Here is a 26,114-nt window from a genome sequence, read left to right on the forward strand (position 1 = left end):
TCAAACCTGTATATCTGTGTTTAAAACGAAACATTAAAAAACTGATTTCCCTTTTTCTGATTTTATTTTTTACAATTCACATTTCTATGATTATCCGTAACGTCTACATTTGCTAATGTACTGTGGTTTTTATATGAGCCGCTACAGATTTCTACCACACACACACATACACACACACACATATATATATATATATATATATATATATATATATATATATATATATATATATATATATATATATATATATATTTGTTTTTTTATGTATATGTATATTTGTATTTCTTCAATGTAATTTGTTTCTTATGCTCTGTTAAAGAAATAAGCTAAACATCTATTTTTTCACATCTTTCATGTATATACCTCAGAAAAAACATAAAGGTCTGGACTACCGCAACCTCAATTTATTTACCTTCCTTATTTAATTTAGAAGTTTTTTTACGTGGTGCAATACAATGTGACTGACTCAAATTACCTAAGCAAACAAAGCCCAACAATATCTATGGGTTTAGGTCTCAAGGTCTCAGCAGTTTGATCACACAGACTCACACAACCAGAGCAAACAAAGTCTAACAACAACTATGAGGTCAGGCCTCCAGAGTTTGATCAAGTTGTTTACATGTTAGTAACTTTTTCTTTGGAGAGATTAATGAGATCCATGGAGGTTGATGCAGTCTGATAAAAACTTCTCACTGACTCAAACAGATCTCAGATCCAATTTCTGTGATTCCTGGACCACACCAGTGGGTATCAAGGTTAGGTAATGTTGACTGAAAAGACAATCTCAGGTTAGATGATACTTCTAGTGATATACCTGTTTTATTCATTAACATTTTGTTTCAGACTATCGTAATGGATAATGAATTAAATGTAACATATATAACTTTTGATGGGCATGTGGAACTGCACAAATACAGATATCTTTATTTTGTGATCATGTTTACAGCATATATTCTAATCATTTGCAGTAATTCCACTATTGTGGGCATCATAGTGATTAACAAATCCCTCCATGAACCTATGTACATTTTCATTGCAGCTTTGTTAATCAACTCTGTTCTTTACAGCACTGCTATCTATCCAAAGCTTTTGATTGACTTTTTATCTGAAAAACAGATCATATCTTATTCAGCCTGTCTCTTTCAGGGGTTTATATATTACACTCTAGCCTCTTCAGAATTCTTCCTGTTGTCAGCCATGGCCTATGACAGGTATGTGTCTATATGTAAACCTCTGAAATATCACACTATCATGAGAAAAACAACTGTTTATATTTTCCTGATTTTAGCTTGGATTCTACCTGCTTGTCAAATTTCAGTGGGACCGTTGCTGATTGCTAATGAAAAACTCTGTTACTTTATCTTGAAAGGAATAATTTGCAACAGCACAGTTAACACACTTCACTGTGTGAGCTCAGCAGTGGTGCATATATATGGCTTGGTTGTTTTAGTAAGTACTGTACCTCTCCCTGTACTCTTCATACTTTTTACATACACCAGGATACTTATAATAACCTATCGAAGTAGTAGAGAAGTCAGGAGAAAAGCTGCACAGACCTGTTTACCCCACCTGTTGGTTCTGATTAACTTTTCCTGTTTGGGTACATATGATGTACTTGTAGGTCGATTAGAAACAAATGTTCCCAAATTTGTACGTTTAATAATGTCTTTACAAATGATCTTGTATCATCCTCTTTTTAATCCGATCATTTATGGACTGAAAATGAAAGACATTTTTAAACACCTAAAGAGATTATTTATTGACGACAAATTAAACTAAAATATTCACTTTTTTAACAATGTAATAATAATGCAAATTTGTGATTTATCTCATTTATGGAAGGCATTTAATTCAAGGATTTGTTTCTAATTGACGTAACCATAATGAAAAGCATTGTTAGCTTCACATCATGTAATCAAAAAATGTTTGCTTCTGTAGTAAAGTTAAACTTCATTACCAGTATTGACATTTATATGAATACCATGTTTTCTCTGTCTAATGATTGAAAATTGTAAGAGTTCATACCTCTGTGAGTTTTCTGTTAAACTGTGTTTTTTTCAATGCAAAAAGTGTTTTTTAATTTCATTCTGGAAAAATAAAGAGAGTAACAGGGACCGTATTTTGGTTCCTGTCATATATATTTTTGTTATTAACAGGCTACGTAGTACACTATGATGGTTGGACTTTGCAATTAATCCGTGGTTCAGCCTAACTGTGGGGGAGGGGATGATCTTATTTGTCACAGATTTATGCTTGGTTTTTTAGGGGTATTACTGTAAATATTTAGTTGGAAAATTTTAACGGCATTTATTATCTTAACTGGGACGTTTTGAGACCAATTGGTGGGGTTGGAAATGAAAAAAATAGATAGTGAAAAAGTTAAACTCCATATTAATAATAAAGAAATAACCAACGTTTCATCAACTTGCTTTCTAGGTATTCTGATTGATGATAAACTCTCTTGGAGAGAACAGGTTGGTTATGTCTGCAATAAGTTCAACAAATCTCTTGGGATCCTGAGAAAAATAAAAGACTTTGTGTTAGGCCTGCTGCTCCTAGGTAGCTTCTCTGTCACTCCTCTCTCCCTCCCCTCGGAGTTTTGGGTTGCCGAGCGGCGAGTTCTCCCTCTTTTCCATGTATTCCAACCCAGTCTCACGGCAGTTCGTGAAATGTTCACGTAATTTAATCTATTGATTCATGTACACGGACACGTTCATCTCATTTTTTTCGTGTCTCAGAAAGAATTTTAAACTAATGTATTTCAATGGGAAGCATCTTTCGTGATCACAGCACGATTCTCTCTGCCAGTCTGGCTGCAGCAGAGAAGCTGGATACAGCTTTGCTATTATTGATATTTGTAGCCTTTTAGCCGCTGTTTTAATCAACATTTATTCACCAGATCTTATATGTATTTCTTTTAATGTTATTTTTTCAGTCTATTTTGGCCAGGGAAGCTGGATTGCTTTGTTGTTTATTGATATTTTTAAAACTATAACGCTACATCTATCAACATTTATTTAGATGTTATCATGGTATTCATTTCTTTATTTTAATAATATGAAATATAATACAATATGTGAAATATTACAGTATGCTGTAAAACGGAACATTATGATATGAACTGGGCGCATTCAAAGCCGATATCCCGCAATGCGGGCATTCATATCAGAAAATCGGACAGCGATCAGCGGGTCTTTAATGACAGCATCGCTTCAATGTACATATTTAATCAGGGGTTTAGTCACCAGCAACAACATGTTGCTCAGTTTTGTTCCAGTAAGTTATGCATCGTAATAACATTTAAAAAAATTCAGCGAAATATTCCGGAAGTGATATAGTAATTACCGCTCCGCGTCTGTGAAAGATTACTTCACGTTGTACATGATAATTTATACAATAAAAACACCAATAATGAAAAATAGTTTTATTGCTAAGCACTTTGATTTGCCTTTTGCAGAAAAATACTAGGTCTATATATAAAAACCTACAGTTGAATGTTTAGATATACAGCCTAATGGCTTTGACTAATTTGCATTTGTAAGTATAGCTGTATGATAAAACAATATGTCAAGTGTTATGTGTGAAGCATTTGAACTCAAGGCAGATACTGTATCCCTCTGGGGACAATAAAGTATCATCTGCAAAGTGGTCTCCATGATATGTGACAATTTAAATGTTGTCGTAGACTATAGCAAACACATCGTTGGAAACTTCTCAACCTGGACAGTAACATGTGTCAGTCTGAAGATGAAACATTACTCCTGCTTTGAAATATTGACCTCTGAACCTTGAACCCAGTACATGTTTGAAGGCTTGTCATTTAGCAACAGAAGGTGCTACACACATAGGACCAGCTGTTATAGAGGTACTACACACATAGGACCAGCTGTTATAGAGGTACTACACACATAGGACCAGCTGTTATAGAAGGTGCTACACACATAGGACCAGCTGTTATAGAAGGTACTACACACATAGGACCAGCTCTTATAGAAGGTGCTACACACATAGGACCAGCTGTTATAGAAGGTACTACACACATAGGACCAGCTGTTATAGAAGGTACTACACACATAGGACCAGCTGTTATAGAAGGTACTACACACATAGGACCAGCTCTTATAAAAGGTACTACACACATAGGACCAGCTGTTATAGAAGGCACTACACACATAGGACCAGCTCTTATAGAAAGCTCTGGACCTCCGCTGTCATGTAGATATGGTATCCAACATTTACCCACTGTAAGCACTGTCAAATATGGTAATAAGCTATTTTCACCTATTTAACGATTCAATTTTTAAGATCTGATGACACACAGTGTGTTCCCCATCCCAACAAACACCAGGGAGTATCCAAAATTCTACACTGCCAACTTCTACTTATGAGAAATATACCAATATATTTAAAAACTACAACTCTGATATTTAAGAATAAGCTGAAAACCCTCTTCTTTGATAAAGCTTATAGTTAGGGAGTGAGGAGTTGTAGCGTCCACCTAGCCCGGCCCACCTGCTTCTCTTTATAGTCGTCAGATTAATCTATCATATATAATCAAAGTAGAGGCAGACAGGCCAGTACAGCCTGATCCGGTTGGGGAGAGTTCTAGCCCGACCAGGCTCCTCTCCTTAACCTGTCTCTCTTAGTTATGCTGTTATTATGCTGTCTTCTCTCTTTCCATTTGTTTCCATTTGTGTACATCCTTGTCCCAGCAATGCTTGTTACTAACCTAGCTCTGGGGAGTTTACTCCCCGGAGTCCTTATGTTTTTTTTTTTCGCCCAGCATATTTCCTTGGATTAGGATGGCACAAAGATCTTGGTCCTGCTACACTCCCTGCTACACCCTGCTACGCTCTGCGGTGCCCTGCAGTGTCCTGCTGCGTCCTGCTGCGTCCTGCTGCTGTTCCACGTTACATCCTGTAACGCCCTGCAGTGCCCTGCTATGACATGAACTACTACGACTACCATTTGTAGTCACTCTTCCATTATCTTTATTGTGACTATTATTGCCACTGTTCATCACATCCCCAACTGGCACAGTCAGACACTGCCTACTAAAAGCCTGGGTCTGCCAAGGTTTCTTCCTAAAAGGGAGTTTTCCTCGCCACTAAATGCTTGCTCTTGGGGGAATTACTAGAATTGTTGGGGCTTTGTAAACTATAGAGTGTGGTCTAGACCTACTCTCTATAAAGTGTCTCGAGATAACTCCTGTTATGATTTGATACTATAAATAAAATAAAATTGAATTGAATTGAATTGAATAAGAGACGCTCCCAAGAACCTGTTACAAAGCTAGTTTACTTGTAGACTTGTTCGACTCCTATGTTTCTGCTGTCTGCCGTGAATGGGCTTCATTCCATTTCAGATTGCTGCCGCCAGCCGACCGATCAAACAGGTGTTGGTAACAAAACCCCTGATTAAATATGTACATTGAAGCGATAGTGGCGTTAAAGACCCTCTGATCGCTGTCCGATTCTCTGATATGAATGCCCGCATTGCATTGTGGGATATCGGCTTTGAATGCGCCCAGCTCGGCTCATATCGTAGTGTTCTGTTTTACAGCATACTGTAATATTTCACCGGTAATAAGGCCAAAATAATATTATTAAAATAAAGAAATTAATACCATGATACCATCTATATAAATGTTGATGTAGCGTTATAGTTTTAAAAATATCAATAAACAACAAAGCAATCCAGCTTCCCTGGCCGAAATAGACCGAAATAATAACAAAAGAAATACATGTAAACCATGATAAGATCTGGTGAATAAATGTTTATTAAAACAGCTAAAAATACCAATAATTGCAAAGCTGTATACAGCTTCTCTGTTGCAACCTGACTGGCAGAAAGAATCGTGCTGTGATGACAAAAGACGCATCCCATTGAAATACATTAGTTTAAAATTCCGATTCCGTGTACACGAATCAATAGATTAAACTATGTGACCATATCACGAACTGCCGTGAGACTGGGTTGCGTATTCAGCTCCAGGCCTCCCTCCAGTGGCTGTCCTGGAGTTTCCCTGTTGGTGTGCTTGTTGACTCTGGTGCTGAATTGGCCCAACAAATGGACATTGAGACTGTTCCCCTTGACTGTCCGTTGCAGGCTAAGGGCCTTGATGGAGTATTAATGACTCAAGTGACTCATCAGACTGTTCCTGTTTTTCTCCAGATTTCAGGAAATCATCAGGAGGGAATCAAGTTCCACATAATTGACTGTCCTCAGCCCCCCCTTTTTACGAAAACACAACCCGCACATTGATTGGGATATGGGTAAAATAGTTTCCTGGAGCACTTCCTGTCCGGTCCTATGTGTGTAGTACCTTCTATAACAGCTGGTCCTATGTGTGTAGTACCTCTATAACAGCTGGTCCTATGTGTGTAGCACCTTCTGTTGCTAAATGACAAGCCTTCAAACATGTACTGGGTTCAAGGTTCAGAGGTCAATATTTCAAAGCAGGAGTAATGTTTCATCTTCAGACTGACACATGTTACTGTCCAGGTTGAGAAGTTTCCAACGATGTGTTTGCTATAGTCTACGACAACATTTAAATTGTCACATATCATGGAGACCACTTTGCAGATGATACTTTATTGTCCCCAGAGGGATACAGTATCTGCCTTGAGTTCAAATGCTTCACACATAACACTTGACATATTGTTTTATCATACAGCTATACTTACAAATGCAAATTAGTCAAAGCCATTAGGCTGTATATCTAAACATTCAACTGTAGGTTTTTATATATAGACCTAGTATTTTTCTGCAAAAGGCAAATCAAAGTGCTTAGCAATAAAACTATTTTTCATTATTGGTGTTTTTATTGTATAAATTATCATGTACAACGTGAAGTAATCTTTCACAGACGCGGAGCGGTAATTACTATATCACTTCCGGAATATTTCGCTGAATTTTTTTAAATGTTATTACGATGCATAACTTACTGGAACAAAACTGAGCAACATGTTGTTGCTGGTGACTAAACCCCTGATTAAATATGTACATTGAAGCGATGCTGTCATTAAAGACCCGCTGATCGCTGTCCGATTTTCTGATATGAATGCCCGCATTGCGGGATATCGGCTTTGAATGCGCCCAGTTCATATCATAATGTTCCGTTTTACAGCATACTGTAATATTTCACATATTGTATTATATTTCATATTATTAAAATAAAGAAATGAATACCATGATAACATCTAAATAAATGTTGATAGATGTAGCGTTATAGTTTTAAAAATATCAATAAACAACAAAGCAATCCAGCTTCCCTGGCCGAAATAGACCGAAATAATAACAAAAGAAATACATGTAAACCATGATAAGATCTGGTGAATAAATGTTTATTAAAACAGCTAAAAATACCAATAATTGCAAAGCTGTATACAGCTTCTCTGTTGCAACCTGACTGGCAGAAAGAATCGTGCAGTGATGACAAAAGACGCATCCCATTGAAATACATTAGTTTAAAATTCCGATTCCGTGTACACGAATCAATAGATTAAACTATGTGACCATATCACGAACTGCCGTGAGACTGGGTTGCGTATTCAGCTCCAGGCCTCCCTCCAGTGGCTGTCCTGGAGTTTCCCTGTTGGTGTGCTTGTTGACTCTGGTGCTGAATTGGCCCAACAAATGGACATTGAGACTGTTCCCCTTGACTGTCCGTTGCAGGCTAAGGGCCTTGATGGAGTATTAATGACTCAAGTGACTCATCAGACTGTTCCTGTTTTTCTCCAGATTTCAGGAAATCATCAGGAGGGAATCAAGTTCCACATAATTGACTGTCCTCAGCCCCCCCTTTTTACGAAAACACAACCCGCACATTGATTGGGATATGGGTAAAATAGTTTCCTGGAGCACTTCCTGTCATGTTTGTATTCTGCTCAAACCCCAGACAGTTCAGAACCTCAAACCCCACCAGAGTCCATGGACCTCTCTGCTGTTCCTGATGTCTATCATGACCTGTCTTCAGCAAACACAGAGCAACTTCTCTTCCTCCTCACCGGCCTTAGGACTGCGCCATTGACCTCCAGCCTGGAGCCCCTCTTTCCAACAGTCGCCTGTACAATCTCTCCCGTCCGGAGACTGAGGCGATGGAGAATTACATTTAGGAATCTCTGGCAGCAGGTATTATTCGACCTTCGTCGTCACTAGTGGGCGCTGGATTTTTCTTTTTTGGAAAGAAAGATAAGACTCTCACCGGCAATTTCCAATGTCTGCGGAACGTTGACGGAGTCATTAGGTTTCCATTAACGTCAATGTGTGTATTTCCACTGACTGCAGAACGGCTGCGTCCCTACTCCGTCCCAGTTCCGTTAGTCCGCAGCCCTCCGGAGCAGAACTTCTATTTTTGACGGACGACAGAGAGCTTCAGCACAATTCAGATTGTGCGGGACAGGAAGTCGAGCACAGAAACAAAATAAAACATCCGGTTACTTTTCAAAATAAAATACTTGAACATACTTGAAAACACAGCACAGAGTTGTTTCCCTTCTACTCCTCTGGATGGAAACAAACTGTTGTTGGTTTTGTGTTTCTGTTTATAGAAACTATATCCTGTTATATCGCGCGAACATACGTGAATTCGCGAGATCACGTGGTCGGCTGGCCGCAGCCGTTACGCAACAAATCCGGACATGGTGGGTATTGATGGATGGCGGAGCAGCGGAGCCGGTCCGCAGACGTTCTGCATCCTGTGGAAATCCACGTTCAGGCCTTGTATTGATTTTCGTGGTTTCAACAATATCACGATTAAGAACAAGTATTCACTGCCGTTAATCAGTTTTGCTTTTCCCCCTCTGCATGGTGGTTCAGTGTTCACCAAACTGGACCTGCGAAACGCGTAAATTGGAATCTAAAAAGATGGCACCTCGTTTTATCAGACAGTTCAAAATTCTGTCCGTAATCAACTTATGTGCTGTGCGACTCTAGCTTCCTGCTTCACTATGGGTACATCCCATCTTTCATGTGTCCCAGATTAAGCCTGTGTCCACCAGTACTCTGGGCCCAACCTCGCTTCCCTCCCCCCCCCCTTCCATTGTACACTGTCCAGCGGCTTCTGGATCTTCGCTGCTGGGGTCGTGGTTTCCAGTACCTCATCATAGTCAAGACGACCACAGTTAGTCTCGCTTATGAGCAAACTTGCTACCTGTACAAATCAATGTTTCTTAACATTATATTATAGCTACATTTATCTTTATTTAACATACTATTGTGTGGGCAAGTAAGTTTCATACATATCTGTCCAAACTATTGATGCTAGAGAAATTAGTAAGTTGCAGTTATTGACGACATTATATATATATATATATATATATTTTCGACATTAACATTCTTCGGTTACACTTTACTTGACGGTATCTACATAAGAGTGACATGACACTGTCATGAACATGTCATAAACATTATAAACAAGTCAAATGTTTATCACATAACGCTTCTTTTAGTAAGTGTCATTCAGTTTTTGTCATGACAAGTTGTGGTTAGGGTTATGGTTCATTACAGTATCATGTTTTCATGACAGTGTCATGTCACTCTTATGTAGATACCGTCAAGAAAAGTGTTACCCATTCTTCAAACCTGTATATTTGTGTTTAAAATGAAACATAAAAAACTGATTTCCCTTTTAGTTTTGGATATTATTTTATTTTTTACAATTCACATTTCTATAATTATCCAACGACACGGGCTAAGAATCTTCATCTTCCTTTGTACAAAACTTCCCGCAGGCAGTTTTCTTATCAAATTTCGTGGAGTATATGTGGAATGAAAATTTACATTGAATGGATTCCTCTGTATCATTATCTAGGTATAAAAATAAACTTAGAAATGTCTTGCTTTGGGGAAAAAGATTAATCTTAGGGAACTGTTGTTTTTATTGTAAACATGGCAATTATTTCTGTTCATCTGTTTCAAAATCTGTTTCCTATTTTTATTACATCTATGAATTATTTGCACACTAACACTTAAATTGTGTTTTTGATTGTGTACATCTACATTTGCGTATGTACTTTGGTTGTGGTTTTTATATAAACCGCTACAGGTTTTTACGACACCCTCATATATATATATATATATATATATATATGTGTGTATTTGTATTTGTATTTTTTTTTACGTGGTGCAATACAATGTGACTGACTCACATTACCCAAGCAAACAAAATAGAGGAGATTGATCACACAGACTCACACAACCAGAGCGAACAAAGTTTATCAAGTTGTTTACATGTTAGTAGCTTTTTCTTTGGAGAGGATAACGAGATTCATGGAGGTTGATGCAGTCTGATAAAAACTTTCCAAGGACTCAAACAGATCACAGATCCAATTTCTGTGAGTCCTGGACCACACCATTGTGTATAAAGGTCAGGTACTGATCACTAAATAAGACAACCTCAGGTGCTATGATACTTCTAGTGATAAACCTGTTTTTTTCATTAACATTTCATTTCAGACAATCATAATGGATAATGAATTAAATGTAACATATATTACTTTTGATGGGCATGTGGAAGTGCAGAAATACAGATATCTTTATTTTGTGATCATGTTTACAGCATATATTCTAATAATTTGCAGTAATTCCACTATTGTGGGCATCATAGTGATTAACAAAGCCCTCCATGAGCCTATGTATGTTTTCATTGCAGCTTTGTTAATCAACTCTCTTCTTTACAGCACTGCTATCTATCCAAAGCTTTTGATTGACTTTTTATCTGAAAAACAGATCATATCTTATTCAGCCTGTCTCTTTCAGTGGTTTATATATTACACTCTAGGGGGTTCAGAATTCTTTCTGTTGTCAGTCATGGCTTATGACAGATATGTGTCTATATGTAAACCTCTGCAATATCCAACTATCATGAGAAAAACAACTGTTAATATTCTCTTAATTTTCGCTTGGATGCTGCCTGCTTGTCAGTTTTCAGTGGGACCGTTTCTAATTGCAAATAAAAAGCTCTGTTACTTTATTTTAAAAGGGATAATTTGCAACAGCACAATTCAGAAACTTCACTGTGTTAGATCAACAGTCCAGAATATATATGGCTTGATTGTATTTGTAATTAGTGTACCTCTCCCTTTACTCTTCATACTGTTTACATACACCAGGATACTTATAATAATCTATCGAAGTAGTAGAGAAGTCAGGAGAAAAGCTGCACAGACCTGTTTACCCCACCTGTTGGTTCTAATCAACTTTTCCTGTTTGAGTACATATGATGTACTTCTAGCTCGACTTGAAACTGATTTCCCTAAAACTGTACATTTAATAATGTCTTTACAACTAGTAATTTATCATCCTCTCTTTAATCCAATTATGTATGGACTCAAAATGAAAGAAATGTATAAACTCCTCAAGAGATTGTTTTTTAAAGTACTCTGATATCTTTTCAAATTATTTTGTACTCTTTTAATTTGCTCATATATGGACTGAAAATGAAAAAGAAATTTATAAACACCCACATTAAGACACATTAAACTAATATATATATATATATATATATATATATATATATATATATATATATATATATACAGTACTGTTTAAACTGTGTACATTAATTACAACTTATTAATAAAAGGTTGATGGAAGGTATTTAATTTAAGTATTTGTTTCTAATAGACTCAAACATAAAAAGCGTGAGGTCCAACAGTTTGATGTCAAATTTTTTTCTGCTGATCTTTAAAAATCCAACACATTGTTTTCATCTGCCTATCATTTAATCACAAAATGCATACCGAATTTTCAAGTTTGTTTCCGTAGTAAAATAGAATTTTGTTACCAGTACTGACATTTGAATTAGTACTATTTTTTTCTCTGTCTTCTCATAAAATCAAGAGCAATGAATGTGAGTTTTCTGTTTAAATGTAGTTTTAGTGTCTAATTTGGCAATATATTGTACATGAAGAGTTAATAGTATAAGTTTTTTTTCATTGTGAAAAACAAACAAATCAAAAAGAAGCCTTATTATTGTTGCTATAACATCTTTTTTATTATTGTTAGCACTATTTGTAGACTATGCCTCATGACAAACAAGAAAACCAGCACTGTGAGGTTTCTACCAGCCTTAGTTGGGTAAATCATAAACTGTAGGATTGATTTTGGATTTATGGATCAGTTTATATTCTGCACCAGCTGCATTTGTGACAAAGACCATAGGTAAAAAGCCTCTTTAGCAAAGATTAAGGAAGGCCAAAAAGGTTTTACTGTTGGGCCAGTATCTGTATTAGGACTCATACATTTGTCAGACAGAAAATACATTTATTTGACAACAGTGGAACAAAACTAAAATTGATGTAAGTAGTATATTTTCTAAGTCTGTCTTAGCAGTCTGGCTGCAGAATTTTGGCCTTGCGTTTGGATCGTAAGAATGTTCTGAGGATGTTTAGCGATGCGGAGTAGAGAGTATCTTAAACCTGCAGCCACGATCAAGGTGCGACCACAATCCAAGGAAATCTGCAAGGTCAGAAAGCACAAGGACGTCGCGGAAGAAGCTAAGTTAGTAACGTGTCTTAATGGGACATGAATGCACACAGATGGAGAAAGAGAGGAGAAGAGTGTGTCATAGGAAGTTCCCTGGCAGTCTAAGCCTATAACAGCATAACTAAGGGCTGGTCCAAGGCAAACCTGAACCAGCCCTAACTATGTGCTATATCAACAAATGAGAGTTTTAAGCTTACTCTTAAATGTAGAGATGGTGTCTGCCTCCTGAATCAAAACTAGGAGCTGGTTTCACTGAAGAGTAGCTTGGTAGCTGAAGGTTCTGGCTCCCATTTAGGAATCAAAAGTAACTGCATTGTGGAAGTGCAGTCTTCTAGTAGGGCAGTGGGATACTATGAGCTCTTTAAGACATGATGATGCCTGACCATTTAGAGCTTTATCGGGCAGGAGAAGGATGTTAAATTCAATTCTGGATTTTACAGGGATTCAGCCAACTGGAAAGTCCTAAGGGTATTATGGGAGCAACCTGATAATAAGGAATTACAATAGTCCAGCCTCAAAGTAATAAATGCATGGAGTAGTAGTTTTTCCTGCACTTTTGAGACAGGATCTGTCTTTTTACAATGTAACACAGGTGAAAAAGGTAGTCCTTGAAGTTTGTTTTATGAAGGCATTAAAGGATGTATATAAGGATATATCCAGAGTAGCTATAACATCAGATAACAGGATAGAGTTGTTTGGGGCCATGTACAAAATCTTTTTTTGTTTGAGTTTACCATCAGGAAATTGTAGGTCATCCAGGTGTGTACTGTATGTCCTTTATGCATGCTTGAAGTTTAGCTGTTTGGTTTCTTTTGGCTTGATCAATTATTATTGGGTATCATCTGCATAAGAGTTTCCTAATAATATTGCCTAGAGAAACCAACTATAAGGTGAATAGAATTGGTCCAATCACAGAGAATTGTGGAACACCATGGCTAACTTTACCATGAATGGAGGATTCATTTTTAACGTGAACAAATTGAGATCATGAACACACCGAAGTTGGATGAACGTCTTCCAAAACTCGGAAAATGGGACAATCAGAAGAGCATCTGAATGCACCACTGTACAGAGGTCTTTGCTCTTATAGTGCCATTCTTTTTTTTTCTTTTTCTAAGATTATTTTTTGGGCATTTTCAGCCTTTATTTTGATAGCACAGCAGAAGACATGAAAGGGGAGAGAGAGGGGGGAACGACATGCAGCAAAGGGCCGCAGGTCGGAGTCGAACCCGGCCCGCTGAGTCAAGGAGCAAACCTCTATATATGGGTGCCCGCTCCACCAACCGAGCTATCCGGGCACCTAGAGTGCCATTCTTTATATGACAGAGTCATGTAATCTGAGCAAACAAAGTTTAACAACATCTATGAGTTCAGGCCTCCAGAGTTTGATCAAGTTGTTTACATGTTAGTAGCTCCTTTGGAGAGGTTAATGAGATCCATGGAGGTTGAAGCAGTCTGATAAAAACTTCCCACAGACTCACACAGATCACAGATCCAATTTCTGTGTTTGCTGGACGACACCAGTGTGTATCAAGGTCAAGTACTGTTGACTGAAAAGACAATCTCAGGTTACATGAAATTTCTAGCATTATACCTGTTTTATTCATTAACATTTTGTTTTAGACAATCTTAATGGATAATGAATTAAATGTAACATATATAACTTTTGATGGGCATGTGGAAGTGCAGAAATACAGATATCTTTATTTTGTGATCATGTTTACAGCATATATTCTAATAATTTGCAGTAATTCCACTATTGTGGGCATCATAGTGATTAACAAATCCCTCCATGAACCTATGTATATTTTCATTGCAGCTTTGTTAATCAACTCTGTTCTTTACAGCACTGCTATCTATCCAAAGCTTTTGATTGATTTTTTATCTGAAAAACAGATCATATCTTATTCAGCCTGTATTTTTCAGTGGTTTATATATTACACTCTAGCCATTTCAGAATTCTTCCTGTTGTCAGCCATGGCCTATGACAGATATGTGTCTATATGTAAACCTCTGAAATATTCAACTATCATGAAGAAAACAACTATTAATATTTTCCTGATTCTAGCTTGGATTCTGCCTGCTTGTCAAACCTCAGTCAGTACTTTAGTAAGTGCTAATAAAAAGCTCTGTTACTTTATTTTGAAAGGAATAATTTGCAACAGCACAATTCAGAAACTTCACTGTGTGAGTTCAGCAGTGTTGAATGTATATGGCTTGATTGTTTTTGTAATTGCTGTACCTCTCCCTGTACTTTTCATTCTTTTTACATACACCAGGATATTTATAATAACCTATCGAAGTAGTAGAGAAGTCAGGAGAAAAGCTGCACAGACCTGTTTACCCCACCTGTTGGTTCTAATCAACTTTTCCTGTTTGAGTGCATATGATGTACTTCTAGCTCGACTGGAAACAAATGTTCCCAAAACTGTACGTTTAATAATGTCTTTACAAATAATTTTGTATCATCCTCTTTTGAATCCGATCATTTATGGACTGAAAATGAAAGAAATTTATAAACACCTCGAGAGATTGTTCCGTCCAGACAAATTAAACTAATATTTTCAACTGTGTACGCTCATTACAACTTAATAATAATGCAAAGATTCTCGGAAGGTATTTAATTCAAGAATTTGTTTTTAATAGACTTAAACACAAGCAAATGTGTTTTTAGCTTCAACAATGTCATTTTAAATATTTTCCGCTGACATTTAAAAATCCAAAATATTGTTTTTATCTTATCATGGAATCACAAAATGCATGCTGAAGTTTCAAGTTTGTTTTTGTTATCAAATAGAACTTTGTTATCAGTATTGAAGTTTGCATCAGTACCACATTTTCTGTGTTTTGATAAAATTCCAAGATGTTTAAATCAACAGCCTTGAATGCAAGAGTGCATACCTTTGTGAGTTTTCTGTTAAACGTTTGTTTTGTGTATGGTTGGCAATATATTGTATGTAAAGGGTTAGTATTATAAACTTTTTTTAATTTCATTGTGGCAAAATGAACAAATAAAAAAGAAACCATATTATTGTTCCTGTCATGTTTTTTGTTATTATTAGCACTATTTGTAGACTATGCCTCATGACAAACAAGAACACTAGCACTGCAAGGTTTCTAACAGCCTTAGCTGGGTAAATCATGAACTGCAGAACTGATTTTGGATTTATGGAACTGTTTATATTCTCCACCAGCTGCATTTGTGACAAAGACCATAGGTAAAAAGCCTCTTTAGCGAAGATTAAGGAAGGCCAAAAAGGCAAATTGTTGGGCCAGAGTCTGCATTAAAACTCATACCTTTGGCATACAGAAATTAAATTAATTTGACAACAGTGGACCAAAACTAAAACAAATTTAAATCCTATATTTATATATGTCTTTGTTATCATTCTACCTGCAAATTTTAGCCTTGTGTTTGGATTGTAAGAATGTTCTGAGGATGTTTAGTAATGCAGAGTAGAGAGTATCTTAAACCTACAGCCACGATCAAGTTGTGTCCACAATCAAAGACAATCTGCAAGGTGAGAAAGCACAAAGACTTTGTGGAAGAAGCTAAGTTATTAACATGCGTTAATGGGACATGAATGCACACAGATGGAGTAAAAGAGGAGCACAGTGTGTCATAGGAAGTCCCCTTGCAGTCTAAACCTATAGCAGCATGAATACGGGCAGTTTCAAGGCAATCCTGAGCCAGCCTTAACTACTGATATGCTTTATTAAAGAAGAAAATTTTAAGGTTACTCTTAAATGTGTGTTTCAAATATGTTTATTGTGAAACATTTAATTCAACAAAGGAGTTTGCATGGCATTTACATGTTTCCTTAAGAACAATCAAAACAACAAAAAACAGTAACAGACATCATACAAATGGTAACAGAGACAGTGACAGACGTAATACGAATTGAAAATATATATACAAATAAAAACCCGACATAGCTTACCACCCCCTCCCTTTAACTCCTCTAAGGATCCCTTCCTTCAGTTACCCACCCCTCCCACCCCAGGAGTGTATTCTTACTCATGTCTTAAAGGCCCTCTCTGCCAAGGTAAGAGTCCAAGGGAAGCCAAACTTTCTCAAAATCCCTAAGCTTGTCCTTCAGGATAAATCTAATTCTCTCCAAGTGTAGAGTATCAGTCAGTTCTGTCAGCCAGTGCTTGAAAGAGGGCGTCTCTTTCTTTTTCCAAAAAAGTAAGATAAGTTTTTTCGCGATTATAGCACCATATGCCAGAAGACGCTGTTATGCTACTCTTAACTTCCTTAACTCCTCAGATATACCCAGAACTATTAAAACAGGGTCAGGCTCTATCTGGACCTCCAAGATCATAGAGAGAAAATGAAATATGTCGCACCAGAACTCTTGCAATTTGGGACATAAAGCGTAGCTATTAAGTAAGGTAGCGTCCATGCATTCACATTTCTCACAGAGGGGTGACACTTCTGGAAATATTTTATGCAATTTTGCTTTAGAATAGTGAAGTCTGTGAAGAATTTTAAACTGTATTAAGCAGTGTCGAGCATTAATGGAGCAGTCATGGATATAGTCCAAGCTCCCCTCCCAAACATTGGGTAGTATTGAGACACCTAGTTCCTTTTCCCATTCTTCTTTTAAATGGTCCATATCTGGAAGACACATGCCTTGTAAAGTCTCATATATTTGAGAAATTATGTAACGTGACTTAGCAAACAGTTGTAAGCAGGTCTCTAATTTATCTGGCTTTGCATTGTTGAAATTGGGAAGATGAGCTCTGACATTGTCTCTAATCTGAAGATATCTGAAAAAAATATTCTTAGGCAGGTTATGTTTCTCCTGAAGTTGTTGGAAAGATGCAAACGTCCCTCCCACATATAGGTTGCCAACATTCCCAATCCCCATTGGCTTCAGGAGATTAAAGGTCCCATCCAGGGTGGAGGGGGTAAAGGAAGGATTTGCTGCAATAGGTAGTAAAAATGACACACGCACTGAGCTTGAAATGCTTTCTAAATTGTTTCCATATCCTTATTGTGTCATAAATGATAGGATTACGCTTAAAGCATGTTCTGTTAAGTGGCACAGGTGACAATATAACTGGCCTGATAGAATATGGTAGACAGTCCTCACGTTCCATCTCTAGCCCATCACATGGCGACAGGGAGTCATCTAACCAATGAGCAACCGAGCGTACTCCAGTGGCCCAATAATACAATATAAAGTCTGGGAGTGCTAGCCCCCCCTTGGCAGAAAAAAAACATTTTAATGGCATTGATTTTACCCATCAGAGAAATTGGGAGTGTTTTCCAGAATTGGATATTGCATTGAAGCTTGTCTAACAAGATAGGGAAGTTAGCTTTATAAAGATCACTGAACTTCTTGGTGACCACTATCCCCAGGTAAGTTAGGTTGTCTGATGTGACTCGGAAGGGAAGCTGACTAAGCCATTCTCGATCTTCAACTCGTATTGGTAGTAGCTCACTTTTGTTCCAGTTTATTTTGTACCCAGAGAAAGTGCCAAATAGATGAAATACCTTTAGTATTGTTGGAATTGTTAGCTGTGGTTGGGTACAGTATAGCAAAATATCATCTGCGTACAGGGAGATTTTATTCACCGTATATTCTGTATTCAAATGCCTTTTCGGCATCTAGACTGAGGATAATCAGGTCTTGTTTGGGAAGTCTAGGAGAGTGCATGATATTAAAAAGACGTCTAAAATTATGAAAAGAGTTCCTGTTAGGGATAAACCCAGTTTGATCAGGTTGAACCAACTTTCCCATAAACGCATTAAGTCTTCTGGCCAATGTCTTTGCCAGAATTTTTTGATCTGTATTTAATAATGATATTGGCCTATATGAGCCCACTTCTTCTAAATCTTTCCCTTTTTTGGGAAGTAGAGTGATAGTGGCTTCAGTGTAGTAGCAATAGCAGTATGCCATTCTCATAAGAACGGGAATATAATTTACATAAATAGGGAGCAAGTAGTCCCCCAAACTTCTTGTATATCTCATTGCTTAACCCATCGGGGCCTGGGCTTTAACCGTTCTTCAACGAACCAATGGTCGCTAGCAATTCTTCACAAGTGATGTCTGCATCTGAAGCGCTGCGATCCTCTTGACTTAACGTTGGGAGTTCACATTTGTCTAAGAACGATTGCATTGCTTCTGGTGAAACATTTAATTCAGATGTATATAATGCCTCATAGAACTGTCTAAATCTATCATTAATGTCTTTAGGAGACACAAGGATATTACGTGTTCTTGATTTAATCCGGTGGATGGTCCTGTCATTCTCAATTTTCCGCAGTTGCCTTGCTAATAGTTTCTGTGGTTTGTCACCAAATTCAAAGTATTTCTGTTTTGTAAACATAAAGGCTCTGCTAATTTTACTTGATAATATTTCATTAAGTTTGTATTTAAGTGCTGAGATTTTAGTGTGCTTATTTAAAGAAGGTTGATGGGCATTTTCCAAATCTAACCAATGTATTTTTTCTTCCAATTCCAGTTGTTTTGCTTTGTTGTGCTTTTTAAGGGAGGACTGGAAAGAAATAACACATCCTCTCAAATAAGCCTTGAAAGCTTCCCACAATAGTGTAGGACAGCAATCATTTTTATCATTGGTTTCAAAAAAGAATTTAATATGTAATTCTAAATATTCACAAAATTTCACATCTGAGATAAGTTGAGGGTTAAATCTCCAGTTTCTCTGGGTTGAAGTATTATCGCAGAGTTTCAATGAAAATGATACCTGTGGTCCTGCTGTAGCTGTGGTCCGAAATAATAATATTGTGGTATTTGGCATTATAAGAGAATGGCAGTAGCTTGCCATCAACTAAAAAATAATCGATCCTAGTGTAGACATTATGTACTTTGGAGTGAAAGGAATACTCTCTGCCAGAGGCATTGGAAATCCGCCATACATCAGATAGGTTCATATTGTCAATATATGATTTCAAAAGGTTGCCTGCCTTAGACGGCTCCACTCTCAGTGTAGAAGACCTATCCAGATAAGTATCCGAAACTAAGTTAAAATCACCCCCAATGATTAGGTTGGTATTGGATGTCTGGAATTACACTAAGAACCTTCCTAAAGAATTCAGGGTCATCGCAATTTATTGCAGAGTTATTGGTGTAGAAAGGATTTCCCCTACAACGACGACATACCTCCCATCCCTGTCTGCTATTGTGGAGAGGTGTTTAAAGGAAACTCCTCTGCGGATCAGAATGGCTGCTCCTCTAGGCTTTACTGAGAAATTGGAATGATATATCTGCTGTATCCACCTACACCTGAGTTTGGCATGGAATTCATTCTTCAGATGCGTTTCTTGTAAGAAAATAATGTCAGCTTGCAGGGATTTAAGATGAGCAAGCACTTTGCCTCTCTTGACTGGTTCGTTAATACCATTTACGTTCCATGAGCAAAAAGTTATATCATCCCTCCTCATCTCTTTCTGTGTGTTGTTATACACTACGTAGGCTGTTTATTGACCTCCTTTTTCCTTCTGTCAGGTATAAGTAGCCATAAGTTGATGACACTCCACCCACCCCCCCTCCCATCCCCCTCCCACCCTAAATACAACGTACAGAGAAAAACACAACATTATCGATTTAACCAATTACACATAGTCAGATCCCTCTAAACAGAGAATGAACTCCAACTCTACCAACCAACTGAATGAACTCTTGATCTAGATGTATCCAACTAGTAGTACAAAAAGTATAGAACTCTCAACCAAACCAAATTGGTCTCAAAAAATAGAATATGTATCCTCATCATGTAAACTGTGAGGAAATACCAACTCCAAGATTTTAGTAATCCTTTTGGAAATGAACAAGAGATTACAGAGCCTGTTCGAGCAAAAGGAAGGCCTCAGGTTTTTTTTCCTGATCATTCAGGAAACATGTAGTCCAGAAAATATAATCAACATTACCAACTTAAATGTGCGTTCCAGCAGGAGGGCCTAGGTTAACAAAATACTTACTTTAAAAGTGAAAGGAGAGCACCAAGGCAAACAGATAGCCCAGAGGCAGACTAGAGTAAACAAATAAGTAAATAATTGGCCCTATCCCTAAATATAGTCAAATATAATCACCAGTTATTCCAAATTATGCCAGTATTGTAGTAGGCCTATTCACTTAAATGTAGTGTTTACATGAGAGTGATTATGGATGACTCTTCACACTATTAGCCTCTCCTCATCAGTTTATCTAGTGTTATGTATTACCTGCGGCCTCTTACACAAATGTGCCAATCTGGTCCATGAGATGAATGATTGTCTCATAGTTATTAAACATTGCCTTGTCCGAAGTGTCGTTCAGCATATAGACGGGCCTCCTCCGGGTCCGTGAATGTGGTCTCATTCCCGTTGTGCGTCACTCGTAGCTTGGCTGGGTATAAGAGTCAGAATTTAACTCCAGGCTTGTTCCGCAGCAAATTCCTGACTGGAGTAAAAGCTGCTCGGCGTTAAACTACGGTGGACGGGAAGTCCCTGAAGATCTGAATCCGCTGTCCTTCATATGTGAGGCCTTTGGACTTCATAACCCTCTGCATGATGTCCTCAAACACATGGCAATAGTGTACCCTTAGGATCAAATGTCGTGGTGGTTCGCCATCACCGGGGCGCACCCGCAGAGCCCTGTGCGCTCGGTCTACCACTGGTGTTTCATCCAGGTTTAAGACACCTGCCAGAAGTTGTGCTACAAAGTCCCTGGTTTTCTTTTAACTCCAACAATTCTTAAATTCTGACGTTTCGACCGACCCTCCAGGGCTACACTTGTATAGTTGTTCGAATACACTTGTCCGAAAGTTGTTCTACCTGGCCGTGTAATTGTTGTTCTACCTGGCCGTGTAATTGCTTCACCTTAGCTTCAAGTTCCACAACAATATCCGAGGTAGCGCTAGCCGACTCCCCTAAACTTTTCAGTGTCTCACTTTGGGAGTCCATGCGGACATTCAGTGCAAGAAATGTAGAGTCACTTTCTGATTTCAGAGCGGCTAATTCGCCTCTCAAAGTTGTACTCACTTCAGCAATCCTTTCGTCGATTTTGTTACATATGTCGGACTTCGCTTGCGACAATTCCGCTTGTAAGGAGGCTATGGCGGCCAATACCGCTTGGCTGTCCACACTCTGCACCCCCATTTCCGGCCTCTCCTTCCCACTCTGGTTCAGGGCTTCGGATGGGCCTCCATCATCATTGGACTTGGCTTTCGAATTCCCTCTTTGTTTCGACATTCTAAACTACAGGTCCTAAATTACAGGTGGTATGATCGTTTTAGATACAAAATATCCTTAGTATTTAGTTTAAATTGGCATAGGTTCAGTTTAACATGTAGTTTTAAAATGAAATCTGTAGGAGCTACAGCCAGGCGCGTCCTATCTCCTCATTGCTCCAGGTTACTCTTAAATGTGGAGATGGTGTCTGACTCCCGCACCAAAACTGGGAGCATGTTCCACTGAAGAGGAGCTTGATAGCTGAAGGCTCTGGCTTCCATAACACTTTTGGAGACTTTAGGAATCAAAAGTAACTCTGCATTCTGGGAGTGAAGTCTTCTAGTAGGGCAGTAGGGTACTATGAGCTCTTTAAGACATGATGGTGACCATTAAGAGCTTTGTTGGTGAGGTGAGTCCAAAGTACGGTGTTCATTTTAGGACATCCTCAGATCTCAGACTCACCGAACTCAAACGAAACGGCCTCAGCGTCAGAAAAACCTCTCTCATCCTCAGACAAAACGGCGTCAGAAAAACCTCTGTCAGCCTCAGACAAAATTGCGTCAGAAAAACCTCTGTTCTAGTGTGGGTGTCATGCCGCGTTCTATTTACCTTGGAAATCGGAAGCGGGAGCTGGGAATGACGTCATACCCGAGTTGAATGCGTTCTATTTAAAAGTTGGATTTTCATTGTTTTCATTAGCTCTAGCCCAGTTAGCTATTGTTAGCAATACCAGTTGATAACAATGCATTACGCAGTTTTTTGTGCATGCAAACAACGTAACAACGTGTCCTCAGATAGAAGTTGGACATGCCTGTGTGAACGACTGATTTAGTGACACAAATAAGACAGAAGTGCTTATAACTTTATGTTACTGCAGCTTTCACAACTGTTGATACAGGGGGCAGCCATGTTGGATTTTGAACTCGGGCTACTGCGAGGTTGTCTGAGTTCTGAGCTCGTAAATCCGAGGTCAGGGGGCGTGTTTCCGACTTTGACCTCGGAAAATCCGAGTTCCGAGGAAAAGAACGCAGCAGACGAGACGAATGTAGGCTACGTCATCATGATGCGACACATACAGCCTAATTTCGACTTTCTACCATGCTTTCTAGTGAGTGTGCGTCAAGGGGCTAAGCCTCTCCTCGGACCGCGAACCTCCTATGTCGCCATTTTAATGCTACAAAGCCATCAACTCCCGTTAGCATCCCATTGACTGCCATTCATTTTGGCACCACTTTGACAGTGAATAACTTTACATCTGAAGCGTTTAAAGACTCTATTTGTCCATCGTTTATTTCTAAAGAAACACGACAATGTATAAAAGGCTCCATTACCTTGTACCTCACGTTATGGCTCCGTAGCAGACGTTTTTATAAAAATAGGCTAATGATTGTGTCATAACCACGGGACTTACTGTCTCACAGTAGAAGAATTACCGTATAGCACAGGAGAAGCGCGCAGGCAGTTTCGTCTCACATTAGCTGTTTAAGTTTAATTACTAATGTTAACTATCATTTTAGTGATCAATAATTAGCCTGTGCCTATGTTATCTCCTTACATATACCTACGCTCTCCGTCTCTGCTAGATTGGGAATGATTGAGATTTCTCTTGGCACAGCTACCAGAAGACTTCCAACTTTCAGACAGGTTGCTCACAGCACATTTATGTCGTCTCTCTGAGTTGGAGGCTGCGCAGTAACCCTAGTCATCACCAGAAAAGTGCTTCTATTGGCCTTCACTGGTCTCCGCCCAGAGCAACGGGATCTGTTGGTCCATTCTTATATACAGTCTATGGTGTGCGTCCTTCTGATACGGTGAGTTTGCAAGTCATTTATTTTTCTTGTTATTGTCACATTATATATGTGTTTGATTGGATTTCGAACCCCTCAATACAATTTTAAGTTAGCAAATTGCTCTGCATTGCTCTGCACTGATTTGTGAATTGTGTTTGCAGATACAATTCGCTCTGCATTCATTTGTGTGCTATGTGTTAGTCATTAATGTTATGCACGAAACTTTACAGGCACAGAGTAAGCCTAGCAATTCTGAAATAGCTATTTTACATTGAAACTGTGCATAGCCCTAGGTAGGAGTTTTCACAGATAGGTAATACACATTATTTAAATTTACACACAGAATTTATGGACTGAATTCAGTAAATGTTATTTCAGTTGAAATAGTAATCTTTCTACAATGGAATGAAAACACATGTCAAAATCAAGTAGCTGCTTCAAAAGCTGAGAAGATTATACATTTAAATATGATTTGTTTTCAGTGGTGCCCAAACCTTTGCTATCCACAGTAATACAGTCACATTTCATTTAGTTGATATGATCTGTGTATTCATCCAAGTCTTCTGCATGTTTTCTGCTACTTTGCAATAACAGTTTAATTGTCTGTTTTCCAGAGATATTTCCAAAATGTCAGCTCAGAATGAAGATGAAAGAAGTATCCTTCCCAAACCAAGTAATCACCTAATTAGAACCAAACAAGACTGGTTGAAGGAAACTTTTGTAAAAGTAAACGCTATAGGCCTATGTCCAGTTTAACACAGGTTTTTATGCATGCCCCTTGATGTCATGAAGCTAATGAGTGTGAGATTTATCAATATGTTGTTCTCCTCAAGTAATTTTGATAGATTATCTCAGAAACTTTAAATTACTAAAGATGCTTCATAGTGGCCTGTTCCCACTCTTGAAATGTAAATTGGGCTATTGGGCTTCAGTACAGATGAAGTTTGTAGACTAGCCTTCATGTGTTTGCCTTAAGTTGTGTGGATGCATTGATCCAGTTACTTTTCAGCAATGGATTTAAACAGATGGAAATCTGTTCAACACTGGCTTCATATGGATATAAAATAAGGTATGGGTGTTGTTAGATACCAAAGCATTTCTTCTGCGCTCTTACACAGAAACACTTATGCTTATGAAACACCATTTTGTGTTTTTGATTGAACAGTGAGAGGCACCTGAGAAGACTCCTGAAGTTACTGGGGTTGAGGCGGAGAAGCCCACAGAGACCACTTGCGGAAATACGCGAAGCTGTGCAGGCAAGTCTGCCTTTTAATCATTGCTTTTATTACAACTTTTAAACATTGTCATTAGTAACAGGATTGAACATTATTCTTGGTTGAACCATTGTAATATAGGCCTATACTTTCTAGCAATCTCAAATATGTTTTTTTTAAACATTTAAAGGATAATTACTTGGGAAACATGGTTTCCCATTGGCTGTTTAGCAACCTGTTGAAAATTATGAACACATGATGTGTAAAATTAGCCTGGTTCTCACACATACTGATCTGCTATGCATCTTAGTCTGGCCAGTAGGTCTATCTCCACTTGTTGCTGTTTGCCTGAGATAAGGAGCCAATCAAAAAACGTCTTTTACCCCAACACCATGGAAGCAGACTTAACACGTGTTTTGCTTCCAATTGTAATGTATCCCACCTTCTTTTCTCTGCAATCATCTCTCTGAGTGGTTGTAGGCAGATAGATAGATAGATTTTTTTATTGATCCCAAAAAAATGGGAAATAACGGTGTTGCAGCAGCAAATATCAGACACACAGCACACATACAGAGTAAACATTAAATAATAGGAATACAATATACATGAAATAATAATAGAATACTACACAAGCAATATTTTTGAAATATATACAATTTGGAAATAAAATGTACAACTGTTTCAATAGATATACAGTCATGTTAAAAAAATGCTAACGTTGACTAAAAAGAGAAATAAAAAAATCATCTTTTGCAAATTAATCTTAATGCCTTAATTAAAAAAATTAAGAAAAATCCAATCTTTAAGGACACCAATTTTCTTTGTGAATGAATAATCTATCGTAAATAAATAAATGTTCTTCCTTAAAATACAGGGGGCATTACTAAGTACACCCCTATGTTAAATTCACATAGAGCCAGGCAGATTTTTATTTTTAAAGGCCAGTTATTTCAGTATACAGTTCCCTTGGTCCCCACATCATCACATACCCTTCACCATACCCCCACATCATCACATACCCTTCACCATACCTAGAGATTGGCATGGGGTACTTTCCATAAAATCATCTCTCAATGCAAATCAAACCAGCTATTAGGCTAACTGACATAAAACCATGCCAATCTCTAGGTATAGTGAAGGGTATGTGATGATGTGGGGCTATTTTAATTCCAAAGGCCAAGGGAACTTTATCAGGATGCATAGTATCCTGGATCCATGAAATAACTGGCCTTTCAAAATAAAAGTCTACCTGCCTCTATGGGAATTTAACATAGGGGTGTACTGACTTATGCCCCCTGTATTTTAAGGAAGAACATTTATTTATTTACGATACATTATTCATTCACAAAAAAAATTGGTGTCCTTAAAGGTTGGATTTTTCCTCATTTTTTTTTAATTAAGGCATTAAGATCAATTTGCAAAAGATGATTTTTTTATTCC

At 37.9% G+C, this 26,114-nt stretch overlaps 3 protein-coding genes and 1 long non-coding RNA gene across 4 annotated transcripts; all 4 read left to right on the forward strand.

Moving 5' to 3' along the window:
* Positions 1–852: 852 nt before the first annotated feature.
* On the forward strand, positions 853–8,032 carry LOC116046666 (putative olfactory receptor 13C6). Its single transcript, XM_031295065.1, has 2 exons — positions 853–1,407; positions 7,901–8,032. Exons 1-2 carry the CDS (start codon positions 853–855, stop codon positions 8,030–8,032), a joined length of 687 nt encoding a protein of 228 aa, XP_031150925.1.
* On the forward strand, positions 1,398–8,294 carry LOC116046609. The gene is made up of 3 exons (XR_004104179.2): positions 1,398–1,407; positions 5,166–5,169; positions 8,194–8,294. It is a non-coding gene; the product is annotated as an uncharacterized LOC116046609 (long non-coding RNA).
* Positions 8,295–10,467: 2,173 nt separating this feature from the next.
* On the forward strand, positions 10,468–11,388 carry LOC116046583 (olfactory receptor 6N2-like). The gene has a single exon (XM_031294973.1). The coding sequence runs from the start codon at positions 10,468–10,470 to the stop codon at positions 11,386–11,388; it is 921 nt and encodes a 306-aa protein (XP_031150833.1).
* A 2,708-nt stretch (positions 11,389–14,096) lies between these two features.
* On the forward strand, positions 14,097–15,136 carry LOC116046712 (olfactory receptor 10J5-like). Its single transcript, XM_031295108.2, has one exon. The coding sequence runs from the start codon at positions 14,122–14,124 to the stop codon at positions 15,046–15,048; it is 927 nt and encodes a 308-aa protein (XP_031150968.1). The 5' UTR covers positions 14,097–14,121; the 3' UTR covers positions 15,049–15,136.
* Positions 15,137–26,114: the final 10,978 nt, after the last annotated feature.

This window comes from Sander lucioperca, chromosome 8, assembly GCF_008315115.2.
Source record: "Sander lucioperca isolate FBNREF2018 chromosome 8, SLUC_FBN_1.2, whole genome shotgun sequence".
NCBI lineage: Eukaryota > Metazoa > Chordata > Actinopteri > Perciformes > Percidae > Sander > Sander lucioperca.